This window comes from Homalodisca vitripennis, chromosome 5 (genome assembly GCF_021130785.1).
Source record: "Homalodisca vitripennis isolate AUS2020 chromosome 5, UT_GWSS_2.1, whole genome shotgun sequence".
Taxonomy (NCBI): domain Eukaryota; kingdom Metazoa; phylum Arthropoda; class Insecta; order Hemiptera; family Cicadellidae; genus Homalodisca; species Homalodisca vitripennis.
Genome location: NC_060211.1, coordinates 179,961,041 through 179,975,553, shown reverse-complemented (window position 1 = coordinate 179,975,553; position 14,513 = coordinate 179,961,041). Strand labels below are relative to the sequence as shown.

The 14,513-nt window shown below is 40.5% G+C and overlaps 1 protein-coding gene across 1 annotated transcript in view; it reads left to right on the top strand.

Moving 5' to 3' along the window:
* The window catches only part of LOC124363254 (muscle M-line assembly protein unc-89-like), a 96,707-nt gene extending 84,006 nt beyond the window's left edge, over positions 1 to 12,701 (top strand). The window contains exons 5-8 of the mRNA XM_046818457.1: positions 7,627 to 7,690; positions 7,819 to 7,914; positions 8,139 to 8,219; positions 8,423 to 12,701. Coding sequence (XP_046674413.1) covers positions 7,627 to 7,690; positions 7,819 to 7,914; positions 8,139 to 8,219; positions 8,423 to 11,017 — 2,836 coding nt within the window. The 3' untranslated portion in view covers positions 11,018 to 12,701. The remainder of the gene's footprint in view (positions 1 to 7,626; positions 7,691 to 7,818; positions 7,915 to 8,138; positions 8,220 to 8,422) is intronic.
* The last annotated feature ends 1,812 nt before the right edge of the window (positions 12,702 to 14,513 follow it).

Here is a 14,513-nt window from a genome sequence, read left to right as displayed (position 1 = left end):
TCTGGTCGCTCGGCTACACCCACCACATGCTGTCTCTCAGTCCGTCCTGTATCGATTCTTCCAAGACATCGCTTCTGTGTAAGGCATTCAACACAGAATCTGTAATCGAGTCTACCTCTGGTCGCTTGGCTACACCCACCACATGCTGTCTCTCAGTCCGTCCTGTATCGATTCTTCCAAGACATCGCTTCTGTGTAAGGCATTCAACACAGAATCTGTAATCGAGTCTACCTCTGGTCGCTCGGCTACACCCACCACATGCTGTCTCTCAGTCCGTCCTGTATCGATTCTTCCGAGACATCGCTTCTGTGTAAGGCATTCAACACAGAATCTGTAATCGAGTCTACCTCTGGTCGCTCGGCTACACCCACCACATGCTGTCTCTCAGTCCGTCCTGTATCGATTCTTCCAAGACATCGCTTCTGTGTAAGGCATTCAACACAGAATCTGTAATCGAGTCTACCTCTGGTCGCTCGGCTACACCCACCACATGTTGTCTCTCAGTCCGTCCTGTATCGATTCTTCCAAGACATCGCTTCTGTGTAAGGCATTCAACACAGAATCTGTAATCGAGTCTACCTCTGGTCGCTCGGCTACACCCACCACATGCTGTCTCTCAGTCCGTCCTGTATCGATTCTTCCGAGACATCGCTTCTGTGTAAGGCATTCAACACAGAATCTGTAATCGAGTCTACCTCTGGTCGCTCGGCTACACCCACCACATGCTGTCTCTCAGTCCGTCCTGTATCGATTCTTCCGAGACATCGCTTCTGTGTAAGGCCTGACGGGTCGGGGCGTGCACGTGGTGTGATAGCGTATCAGCGCCGGCACGAGCGTAATTACGGGCAAGTTGTCACCAGGCCCGCATACAGCCCTCATAGTCGGCAGCTGTCACACACATCAGGGTCTGGGCTACAGGCGACATGGGGACCTGCACTGCTCTATGTGTCAATAGGCAGAATAGGTGTCATCATACATATCTACGCTGATAGTCAAAGTGAACACATTCTATTCTATAACCTATTTCTAGAAGAATTGTTACATTCCCCGACCAGACATGAGGAGAGGCAGGATCCGAGGACGGTGACTGTAAAAGTCGCAGAAAGTGTGCCACACAGGTCGGCCACCAAGAGCGATGTGAGAAGCTCGAGCCTAGAGATACCTACCGGCTAATTGCTTCTGCGTGTCCGCGTGTCTTCCGGCGGAAATAGGCTGAAGTAGTTCCAACTGGAAGGAGTACATCGTCCTGATTAGAGCAGAGGGTAACACAGCGGTTGGCGATTAACGAATGCAGCTATGCTGTAGCTAGTGGACTGCACTCGAGGCTCAATGTCGTGAACCTGCTGTTGGAGTCCAGGAATTAACATAGCATGGTCACAACTAGAGACTAAGGGATATACGGGCTGCATTGTGAACCTGCTGTTGGAGTCCAGGGAGTAACATGGCATGGTCACAACTAGAGACTAAGGGATACACGGGCTGCATTGTGAACCTGCTGTTGGAGTCCAGGGAGTAACATGGCATGGTCACAACTAGAGACTAAGGGATACACGGGCTGCATTGTGAACCTGCTGTTGGAATCCAGGGAGTAACACGTCATGATCACAACTAGAGACTAAGGAATACACGGGCTGTATTATTAACCTAATTTTGGAGTCCAGGGAGAAACATGTCATGGTCACAACTAGAGACTAAGGAATACACGGGCTGTATTGTGAACCTGCTGTTGGAGTCCAGGGAGTAACATGGCATGGTCACAACTAGAGACTAAGGAATACACGGGCTGTATTGTGAATCTGCTGTTGGAGTCCAGGGATTAACATGTCATAGTCACAACTAGAGACTAAGGAATACACGGGCTGGATTATGAACCTGCTGTTGGAGTCCAGGGAGTAACATGTCATAGTCACAACTAGAGACTAAGGAATACACGGGCTGTATTGTGCACCTGCTGTTGGAGTCCAGGGAGTAACATGACATGGTCACAACTAGAGACTAAGGAATACACGGGCTGTATTGTGAACCTGCTGTTGGAGTCCAGGGAGTAACATGTCATGGTCACAACTAGAGACTAAGGAATACACGGGCTGTATTGTGAACCTAATGTTGGAGTACAGGGAGTAACATGTCATGGTCACAACTAGGGACTAATTAATACACGGGCTGTATTGTGAACCTAATGTTGGAGTTCAGTGTTTTCTATTTTATTGAATATAAAAATTAAAAACGTTGACTAAACGCGGCATTCACTTCCAGTTTGCTGTTGTTTGCCGTACGTTGGTTTTCCAATCACACCTACTCGTATATGCTGAAACATAAGCTTAAAAGTTTAATTCCCTTTTTGTTATTAAACAGTAGCTACTAGACTACGTACAATGCATTTACTGATTTAGTGACATTGATAGTTTGAGTTTTTATTTTTATTTTCTTAATATGTTGGTTGGTGATTGAAGAACCAAGCTACTTTACAGGATTAAGACTCCTGTTTACTTTTTCTACATTTTCTATAGTTCAGATAGAATATTCCGGTACAAAGTATTCTGTTGACTAACGATAATTATTGTATTTGTAAGACTATCCTTATACCCAGTGCCACTGAAATATAAAATATATAATAAATCTCGGGCTGTTACGTGACGGAAGTTCTAACAGACCAGCCTCCATCTATTCACCCTCATTAAGCCCAATCAGCAGAGTGCCTGTGGTCGTGGGGTGGGCCGCAGCTTTGTCAAAGTCCCATTAAAAACTGCCGCGGCACTGGGTGTGAATGGGAGATTAATTCGGGTAATGGTCCAGGAGTGTGGGCCGTGTGTACGGCACGCGAGTGGCAGCGGCTGCTGATTGACTTCCCTCCCACACGGTCCAAGAGTCGAAATACCACTGTGTCGGGGCCGTTTCAGGTTCGAACTTTATAATAATGAAGCATATTGTTGTGACGTAACTAACAATATTTGCGGAAGGAGAATTTGAGAATTCGGTTATGATCTCAAAATTAGCTTATGTCGTGGTCCAAAATCATTGGTAAGATGCTTTAGTAGAATGTTATTTTTTAACATAAAAAAGCAACACTGATAAAAACTGTTTGATGGAGATACTTCTATCTTTCGTATGAGTCGTGGACAGATTAATTGACCTCGCGTAGTGCTCTCTTTCGCCACCGAGTCGCCGTGATCTTGTTCCTGCAGTAGCCGAGAGCTGTCAAGCTAAGACATATCCCTCTGCAATACGGTGTACTTAAACATACATCATCGTATGCTGTAGGTTTACACATTTCTTAACGATACACTAAAGCTAGATTATCTTTACAAATGTGAAAGGGGCTGTTTGAAATGAATAAACTTCACCTGAAAGTGAACACGCTCCGGGAGTGTCACGAAGGATGAATTAATTGGTCGTAACTCGGGGGCTGGGGGAATCTGACGGCCGTTTAGTGCGCTCGTGAAATCAATTTGGGGTAAATCCAACCTTCCCCCTCTCTCAGCCCACTGCAGTCACGCCAACATTACAGTTCTACTCGTCATGTTTCAGTCTCTGAAACTATTTCCTTGTTCCTCCTTCGGTTTATGGACGAAACCTTCAAAATTAGTTTCCTTCAATTTTCTCATGAGACGTTTTAAAACGTTTCCCTTCAATCGTATCTGGAGATAAGATTTTCGTAGATGCTCTTCTCAACTTTTGGATTGAGAACGTTGAGAGGTTCAGGTCACGTATTTTATATAAACACGTCCCATTTACAAATCACAATCATCAAAGGAACATTGCTGGTTGTGAATGACATTGCTGAAACATTCCTAAAGGCTTTTGTTATTATCCCGTGAAACAGACAACAGACTAGATCAGTTGAAAGGCTCTGAAGGCTAGAAGGTGACCCAGTTGAGGACGGGGTGAGGCCCAGCAAGTTTCCTTGCACGGTGGCTATTACAACTGTCTGTATTAGGCGAGCTAGCGTGGCGTAATCTGTGACAGCAGCAGCAGCAGCACTGGGCATTGTGCGGTGGACAAAGGCGGCGACCACATGGTGCGACAGCGTTATTGGCACCATCACATTGGCACCATCACGCGCTATGTCGGATATTGCCGGAATTCGCACCCATCTTTCGGTTTATACACTTTCGGAATAATTCAAAATTTAAAAATGTTTTGAAAAAGTAAACAAACGCGATGGGTAGAAAGTTATTTGTTTGATTGACACTTCCTTGTGGTTCACATTGAATCTCGTAATCTACGTCAGTTGGTAATCACATGAGTTGCACTAAATCGTCGTATTTATCTTCAACATTCTTAATGGCGTGAGTGGACAAAGTACATGACGGTTACACGTGTACATTGTTTACTTACATCCAATATACAGTACAGTATACGCATGTTATAATTTTATTAACTTTACATTGTTCCTGTTCTTCTATATCAAAATATGTTACTTTGTAAAAATCACATGGCATTACTATTAAGTCTCGACCTGTTAAAACATATATAAAAACAAATGGTTTGTGTAAAAATGTAATTTTTATTCCTGAAAGCTATTACAGTGTGGTTATGAGTCTGTTTTTAGAAGTAAATGCAATACTATACGTTTTACAACCTGATTCGTCAAATTATGTCATCTTACCAGAATCGTGTATTGCGTTGAATCAATATCTTTGCAATATTTCATATGTGCAACTTATTTATGAAGTTAGAACAAATGTTACTGTCTTCTAATGAAATGAAAGGTGTTTATAAGTATAAACCTAATGTTGAGATCGATCTTAGCGACGACTCAGCATCAGGATGAGCCCATCTTACTACGATCTAAGTAGTAATATTAAGAACGGCCTGACAAAAAAGTAACTATTGTAGCTAATTTAGCTCAATTCGCGTAAGTCCCTTTCGTTAACACCTGATTCTATATTGATTAGTCTCCTCAAAATCGTCGAGCAGTGTTAAATTGATGTCCCACGAGGAACAGGTCTTCACGTCCACGAACCGGAATGGGAAGGGATGTTGTAAGGATGGAGAAGGGAGTGTGAAGGGGATACAAAGGGCTGCAGATGAAATTGCTGCTTGCAGAGTGAGATAGAGGGCCGGGATCCCTCAGCCAGACAATAGGCTAAGGGGAGCAGGCGGGTTTTGTGTTGTGATATTTTACTTTTCGATGACACTAATTAATCAATTTGATGCTGCATTAGCTTGAGGAGAGCTAGGAGTTCGGGAACGGTTGTCTAAATGCTTCATGTAAGAGTACTTTGAGATTGACTGATTGCTATGAAGTGTATATATAAGCGGTTCTCCGTATTAATTTTGTCATTTATCTCCCTCTACCTGCCATAAAGATTTGTAATACGTGAGCTGCATTATTAACTATAATCAATTTAGCCATGATTTTTTCGTATAACAAATCTCTTATCATGTCTCCAAATCTGCGAAAATGACTTATGGAGTCCCTCAAGGATCCATTCTCAGTCCAAATTTCTTCCTGCTTTATGTCAAGGACATACAATCGTCGCTGCCACACTATACAATCGTGCAGTATGCAGTATGCTGATAATAGACTTTTTATTTCAACGAACCTTCGAAATCAGTCTTGGAACAAAACACTTTTGCTGGGATTAACAATTGTGTCCCAACACTCCCACAACCTCAATCTATAGACAAATTCTTCTCTATCTAACAGTAGACTCAGTAAACTTTGTGTATGGACCAAGCGTTATGTTAGAGGATACAATACTTGAAGAAGTTTATTCATCTAAATTTTATGAAATTTACGTTTGATGAAAATTAAGCGCCAGGCATTTATGTTTTCAGGCCTCTAGCCAAATACTGCCCAAGTCGAGTTTTGATACGGATATTACAGCTTTATTAACCCCACCTTACTTACGGATTGTTGTTGTGGGGTGCTTGTAAAATAATCAATTTTCAAGAATGTTCAAATTGCAGAAGCAAGCGATCTGCATCAAGGCAAAGTTAAAGTTCGAGAGTCGCGCAGGTCAACTTTCAAAAAATTGCAACTGTTACCTCTGTCTAGCCTCTAAATTTTGGAAACAACGTTGTATTGTATGTCTAAATGTCCCTTGACTACGGGCCGAGACATTCATTCGTACGTCACTAGAGGCAGAGACAACTACCGAACTGGGAGACACAGGACGGTGGTTTATGAACGCTTGCCTTCGCAGACAGGGAATGTTTCATTTATTAACAGATTGCCCGGTGCATTAAGAAATGCCTTTTACGCACAAGGCGTTCATAACTCGTTTGAAACGCTGTTTAGCGTCAAATGAATTTAATAATGTAAACTAGTTTCTGTCGTATTCCTGGGATACCCTACGATAACAAAATTGACTACTGAACGAAGCGGGAAACATTGGCGATGTATGAATGCATCATGAGTGGTCAAATGTATTTTGTCTCCGCAATGAATAATTGACTATTAACTAATATATTTTCAGAAAAGAGGTGTTCACAAACCGGTATGTGGCGCGCGTCCTTGTGTCCGAGGGACTACTTCAGTAACTCAGTACGGAACACATTTTCAGTGAGCAATTAAAATAAACAAGACACAAGCACTAATTGAATCGGATACATTGTATCCCCCTAATGAGCACCCTGCGTCCAAAAGGTGGTCGGAACAGGTTTTTGTGGTCTCCCACCGTGACGGGTGCCCCGCCCACTCTCGGCATAGTATGGGAACCAGCCGTGCGCCTTGCGGCACTCCTTACCTTAGCCGGCGAGCTCTCGACCGTATATTTACATAATCACCCACTCACCGGATTATCTGTCTCAGGATCTACCCGCAAATTGGCGCCCACAGCCTACAACTGCCTTGATGTATACCCGCGCTCTTCGGACAGTCGGGGCCGTAAAGAACTTGATCAGTTGAATACACGGAATGGAAATGTTGCTTGTGCACCTTTCTCCTTCTCGTTCGAATCAACCTTGAGCACAAGTTTTGATGTTTACTCAAAGCCTGGCCGAAATTTATATGAAGATGTAAGACCTAGAAGGTGGACAAAAATGTTTCAAAAAATTCACCTGATCTTTAAACCTTTTTGCCAAAGGGCTTACCGAAATACTCTGAATATTTATCCAACATTTAGACCAGCCAAGGAAGGCGCTAATAGGCTATTCGTTCCGTTTTTTAACAATTCTCTCGACAATAATTGTTTACGTTATACTCATCAATGAACAACTTGGAATCTGTAATGATCACTTCACATTGAAAGGACTAGACCAATCCTCAGATGCAGGCATGTATTTAATAAGATTACGTCACGTGTTATGGCGTAATTGGCTTAGTTAGAGAGAACCCCGCCTGTCTGTCAGTCCGTCTGTTGTAATCCAATAAAGCCACTCCCTCCCCCCATCCCCCTCCCTCCAGCAGGGGCTGTTTACTAAATTGTCCCGGAGCACGTTGCCTCGTAATCTGCTTTATTTTTATCCGCGGCGATTGTACGCAACTCAACCCTCTATTGCCGGCTCAGTACTTCGTGTGAGTTACTATAGGGGTAATTATATTTGTAGGATTTCTTCTATACCAATTATATCACTTCCATCTATTATACTTTCTGGCTAATTGTTAATCAAATGTTTCATCTCAACATAGGATCTTTGTTTCCAATGAAAATGTTAACTGTAAATGTTATGTTCCAGTGCGAGGACGAATGCCGAAGACAAGGCTCAGGGCGGCAACTCCGCAGAATCCGCTGCTGGAAAGGTGAGAGACTCTTCATCGTTTCATTAATTTTGATTTCAAGTATCTATAAATACGAGATATATCGTACAGATTTGCTACTGAAGAACTAAGTTGAGACGTCGTTGAGTAATGAGTTGTTATCGTTACAGACAGGGAAGAGGTACCTGCAGTGTCCGGGAGCTCTCACCATTCGGATGCTGAAAAAGTTCCTGCGTCAGAAATATGGTCTCAAGTTTGACAATAGGGTGAGTAAAAACTTTAATTCGTCGTAAATACTAGATATGCGGGTTATTACGATTTTAGTTAAGAAACAAAAGGTTTGTACACAAATTACAACCACAATTCCATCTTCTACCGGAGTATCAGCCTGTGAGGAACCTCTGGGTAACATCAGAGATATGGAGTGTCCAATAAAAATTGTAATAAAATATAAAATAACAGATGCATTAACTTCACTTTTGGTTTCCAGGTGGACATCTATTACCTGAATAATCTGGTGCCGGAGTCATTCTCCCTCATTGATGTGGCGTACACCTACAGCTGGGACAGAGTAAGGCATACACTATATTATCACGCGTTATGCGATAGTTTCTATATCATTTATTTTTATTGCAACAAAACATGTAACCAAAAATGTGAAATCCTAAAAAATTAAATAAATAAAACGCTTTATTGGAAACATAAATGTAATGGTTCTAATAATTAATTGTATTTATTCATGTATTATAGTTGTATTTTTAATTTGTGTTGCAGAAGGAGCCAATGAAATTCGGATATCAGATTTTGGAAAGGCACGCAGTAAAAGTGACGAAAACCAACAGAGTCGTATTGGGAGAGAGCTCTTCCTCCTCTTCTCTGGAAATGACAGTGTCCAGTGTGGCGACCACAGAAGTGGATGAAACCGATAATCAACTCGCAGAACAAGTGCGAGAATTGGGACTGGCCAAGAGGAAACTCAAGGAAAACACGAGCTCTGTCGTTCTGGAAGACGGGCCGGCACCGTCAAAGAAGCCTCTGAGTAAGCAATCGGAAATGGAAAGGAGAAGGTGGATTGGAAGGGATGAACCGCTTCTTTCTGATAAAACTCAAAATTACCAAGAAGTGGAAAATCCAACACCGAATAAACTTCTTAATTGCGGCCAGGAATCTATCGAAAGCGAAAACGTCGAAGAAGAATATCCGGAACTGAATACGAGGGAGGACAAAGGTGAACAGAGCCAAGCGACGTCACCGGGAAGAACGGAAGATTCGGCAGTAGATCTGATAGCAGACGATGACGAAGTAATGGAAACAGAAGAAGTTTCTCAAACTGCCGACTCAATAGAAGGCGATGTTTTGGTAGCAGATGCTAATCAAGACATCGAGGAGGTTATTGTGGACGTTGAAGGAGAACCGTCTCAAGATTTTATCCTTCAAGAAGAACAACCCATGGACATCAGTGAAGACTTGGAAGAGGACGACGATGAGGATCGTTTAAGGATATGTGATCCTGAGGAAGTACCCGAAGAAAAGAATGGAGATGAAAATGCGGAAGAAGGAATGGAAGTCGATTCGGTTCAACCTCAAGTAGAAGAAGAAAAACTGGAAAACGTCATCGAAGAGGAAACAGAGGTCGTGAGAAAAGAAAGTAAAAGCAGGAAGAAAAACAAGAAAGCAAAACACCACCACCGACACAAACGGGATTATTCTCCTGCCCCTGAAGCAACCATTGTCTCAGACGATAACGTTGACGTATTGAAATTGAAACTAAAAATAACTAGAAGTGAAAGTGAGTCAAGCCAAGGGAAACTGAAAAATAAACAAGACGACAATTCCAAATATCACTCGTTAAGTGACAACCATAATTCACCGAAACAGATAAAGCACCATAGATACTCGATTGCCGAAGAAACTGAACCTAGTTGCGCCCAATCTCCTTCTAACTCTAATATTGATGAGGATTCCAGGAACTCACAGTCAACAGATGACCACGATGTACGGAGTGTGGCCAGCTCCAAGGAAGGTCAGGACGATTTGTCTCAAGTCGATAAAGATACTCAACTACACAATGGAAACTTAGACTCTTCAAAGGCCAAGAAGGCCCAATTAACCAACAAAGAAAAACTCTTGCAAATGAGGCAAGTGAGGCATAAAAACATAACACCCCCTCCTCCTCCCCGAATTCCTGTGAACACAACGATAAGCAAAGTGAGTGCTGAGGAGGCTAGTAAGAACTCTCCGAAGACACCGATACTACTGACATCTCCTACCTCGTCTTTGACCGTGAGCAAAGTCACTGCTGAAGAAAAAATGATGATGATGAATAACAACAATTTAGAAAGCAAGAAACCGTCTTTGGAAATCATCATGGTCAATAAACCGAACAACGTAAACAAGAACTCTGATATCAAACTACACAATAATCAACCTAAGCAAAAACACGTGCCTGTGGGAATTCCTGTTGTAAAACTCATGAAGTCAAACAGTCTGAATGCAATGTTACCAAAGCAAAACGCACTGACCGTGTCGAAGGTTAAGACTGAGGGAGCAAACAAGTCCACTGAAAGTGCCAAAAGCAGTAAAGACAACAAAGTAGGTGACAGAAAGGTAGGTGAAAAGAAGGGGGAGAGTTTCGGTGCCCTCGATTTATCTGGAAAATCCAATCGATCTTGTGGATCGTCGCCGGCTTCAGAAAATTCCAACTGCCCTTCGCCCAACCAGACCGCCTTGTCCATGACTCAGCCTCTGATCAACCGTCACCTAGCAGCCACCGGCAGCCCCCGCAGATCACCCGGCAGTCCCCCAGTTCCCACCCCAGCAGCCGTCCCCAAGGGATCCCCCACTCGTGCCTTGCAGCAGCATACCTCCGGCATGTGGAACCTCATGACACTCACCAACACCGCAGTTAGTGTCAGCAACAAGAACATGCAGGAAGACATGAAGCGTCAGTTGGCTAACAACCAGAAGTTGTCACCCCAGAGATACCCCTCGGTGTCTTCCCCTACCCAGTTGAAGATTCCCACCCCCAGCACGAGTTTTGCTAACAAGTTCATCGGCAGGCACAAGGCTCCGACAGCGCCCGGAGCTGTTCGTTCGTCTACAAGTAAGCTCTCAGGCAGCATGACTCGCCCTGCATCTCCGGCCTCCCGCGGTCGCTCTGTCGCCTACCCCATCATGTATCAGAGTCAGTCTGTCACGGTGGCCAAGAAACAAGCGGGGATCAACGGGCGCATACCCCCGCCTCCCCCGGCCATCCCCATATCGACCCTCTACAAGATGGAGAACATGGCCAGGAAGTACGACCTGGAAAAGATCGCCAGAGGGATCTCGGCGGCTAGCAAAGCTGCAGCTGGAATCCCTAGTTCATAGTGCACGACTGTCGCTCAGCACCGCGTCATCGAGGACTGATCAAAGACTTGACACTGATCTAGTACAAAGGATGAAGTACTCTTTGGCAAATGTACAGAAGGATCTGATCTCTTTAACAAGCTGTGACGTGTAAGAATGAACCTAATGTTTGATTTAAAAACCGTTGACCACTTAGGAATTACAACGGTCCACTACTCTCAAGTACAAATAATAAACACTTTTTACTTCGGACAATTAGATTGCCTTGACGCACGTTTTTACTCAACGTGCAAATTTACTATTACCAGCACTGTAGTTAACAGAAGTACGTCTATTTATGAACTAGATTATACTACTGTTGTACATATCAAAATGTATAGTAAGTTACGTAGGCCTATTATAAAGTTGGTTTTAAGTTTCTATGGACAGTTTTGTTGTTCATTTCAACACCAAAGACTTCTTAGAGCATTATTTTATCACGTAGTGTAAGGCAGGGTTTTAAATATTCAATGTTCCTGTACAATAGTGTGTATTTCAGTACAAATCTGATTCAATCTCGTAATGCTTTGCATTTAAAATGTTTTCCAAATGTAGAATATTAGTTAGGGTCTTAATGTGTAAAAATGTTTAGATTTTTATGTTTACTTAAGTGATTTATTGTTTGACGCAGTTATTAATTCTTCTCTACGGATATTTAATTATTACACTAAAATTACTATTATTTATGGAAAGGACTTGATAAGTTTGTTGAAGCATTCCAATGTTCAGGAAAAAAGAGACAATTTTCCGAATTTTTTTCTGGTTTTGTTAATTATTCCTCTAATTCACTGGTTAATACTGTAACGTTTATAAATTAGAAGGTCTCTCCCACCTTTTGGTTGGTAAGAAATATACGGTTTTAGTTTTATTGGGCTATTATTGTTGATTTATTTTGAAACTAATTGTTATGTTAGTGATAATATTTTGTATTGTTGTATTGAAGTCTGTATTGTTTCACAAACTAATATTTAAGAATGTATTTTATCCTAATTTATCTTAATTTTTGTTCCGAATTAGTTTTCTTTTCGTAGTTCATATAACTTATTGATAAACTGTTTGTTTAATCTTTATCTATAACATTTTGTTGTTTCTTGTTCAGTTAGTTTGTTGTTGTTGTTGAGTGGTCAATGTTCTGGGTTGGTTTATATAACTGTACTTAACTAATACAGTACTTTTTGTTATAATATTTCAATGTTTCTAGTAGGAATATAAGATTGAGTAGTCACGTACACCGTTTGAATATGTTCTATATAACAGTAATATTTAATTTTTCGGTAATTAATTACAAGATAATTGAATTAATTAATTAATTGTAAATTTAATTCGAGCTAAAGTTTAAATTTCAATTGTATTTTGACAATAATTTTCTCAATTTATTTGTAATTTATATCCAGAAAATGTTCCTTTCAGATTTGTATTATTTTGTTTACATTAGAGAGAGTTGTATTTTTTGTGGGAAATAATTATTTCACGATTAAGTTTTAGTTTGAATTTATGTTATATTTTGGCTGAAAAGTGTACATAAAATTGTATTATAAGTTTCAAAATGTTATGTACATATAGTAAATACATAAGCTAATTGTATATATGTGATATAATCGTGTAGGATTCGTGTCTACATGTATTCAAGATATTCCTATTAAAAGTTACGCCTGTTTGTCTGGAATTTAAGTGGTTTTATTTTCCCTTTTTTACCTTAAAATATTATTAGGAATAACCATTAAATAATAATGAAAATGAAACTATGTAAAAATAAATAAACAAGTTCCTTGTGATATCAATACAGTTTGTTATTGACGATGGAAGTTACAACAGGATTTCGGACATTATGCCATCGATATATGTTACAAAAGATAAAACACAACGTTACGAGGGTTTGAAATCTATCCGCTTTATCACGTGGGGGGAGGTATTAATATACATACAAGAACAAAGAACAGAAAGAATCAAATAGGGAAAGAAATGGTTCAAACATATCCAAAAACTGTTTGGAGTTCAGTCAGCCTTTGGGGTATGTTTGAACCCTTTTCTTTCCCTTTCTTTTTGTTCTTTGTTATTATATGTATTAATACCTCCCTCACCTGACGAAGAGGATAGATTCCAATCCTCGAAACGCTGTGTTATACCTTTTGTAACATATATCGATATCAAATGTTCGAAATCCTGTTATCCTTTCAATGCATTTTGGTAAACTTTTTAAAATTGCTAGGCCTACTTATTTTAAGGTGTTAATGATATTGTTAAACTATTATTATTTTTATAATATTTTGTAAATTATTCAATTTTAATTGTTGAAATATACTATAAAAAGATAGAAATATTACTGTTGTACTGGAGAAATACTGTGATGACTTTAACAAGCTCCCTGTAGGCTACATGGTCTCGCGGGCTACATGCCATATGCATGCTTGGACACCTATCACATACATACAAATGATTTCGAAAAGACATTTTTATTAACTTACATAGGAACCTTAAGCTTTTAACAAGGTGTACATATTTTTTTGTAGTGAAATAAAATTCTTTTTTAAATGGAGAAAGTAATGTAAGTTTTGGCATGCACAGATAAGATTGTTTAGGCCTTCTACGTCTTAATGTTTGCGAACTAAATAAGGAACTATTATTGTGCAGCTTATTAAAAACACAGTCTGAAAACAAAAAACTAATAATTTTTTCTGATTGATTTAGATTTTCTTAATCCGTGAATAGACAGCTTTGTTTTCATATACAGGGTGCTACACAGAGGTATGCAGAAAAACTGTGGTAGCTCGCTCTGCATGTACTCGTACAAATAATTACAAACTTTATATAAACATCGGTCTGGAGATACTTCGTTAGCGAGTTACGGCTAGCGAAAGGTTTCGCCCGGATTTTAAGCTCGCTATGTAAATCGAGGTCTTCCTGAAATTCTGTTTGACCTTAGAAATTGAATAAAACAGGTCCCAGAACTGCAAGTTAAGTAGTGTTTGAAAAAACAAGTTTCATAAGCAAAAAGTGGAGTGAAAAACACATTTCTTCATTTTAGGGCAACAATAACTTTGATAATTCACCAAGAAACGTATCAAAACTTATAATAAAACTTGTGGAACATTTTATTTAGAAAAAAAAAACCGTGTAAAGAAAGTACAAAGAAAGCGGAAGCAAGCATTAAATGGTTTTTTATTCATAACAGTACGAAGTAAAATTAACTGGAAAACATTAATCCAAACTTATTCAACCGACTTACAGTACATTTTCAGACGTGTCTCCGCCGACTTCAACGCATTTTTCTGCTGGTTTAAGGATTGCTCTGGTCGGTTACCTCATAATTCAGGTTTCTTTTAACTGCGTAAAAGTTTCATGAATACGTCTAAGCAGCCCTCATGGGAATTAACTTTTACCTCTTAATTTTCTGCTTCGTCTATCTGTATATGCAAAAATCCAACGGCGTATGATATGGTGACCTGAGTGGCCAGTATATAGAACCTCCTAGACCGAT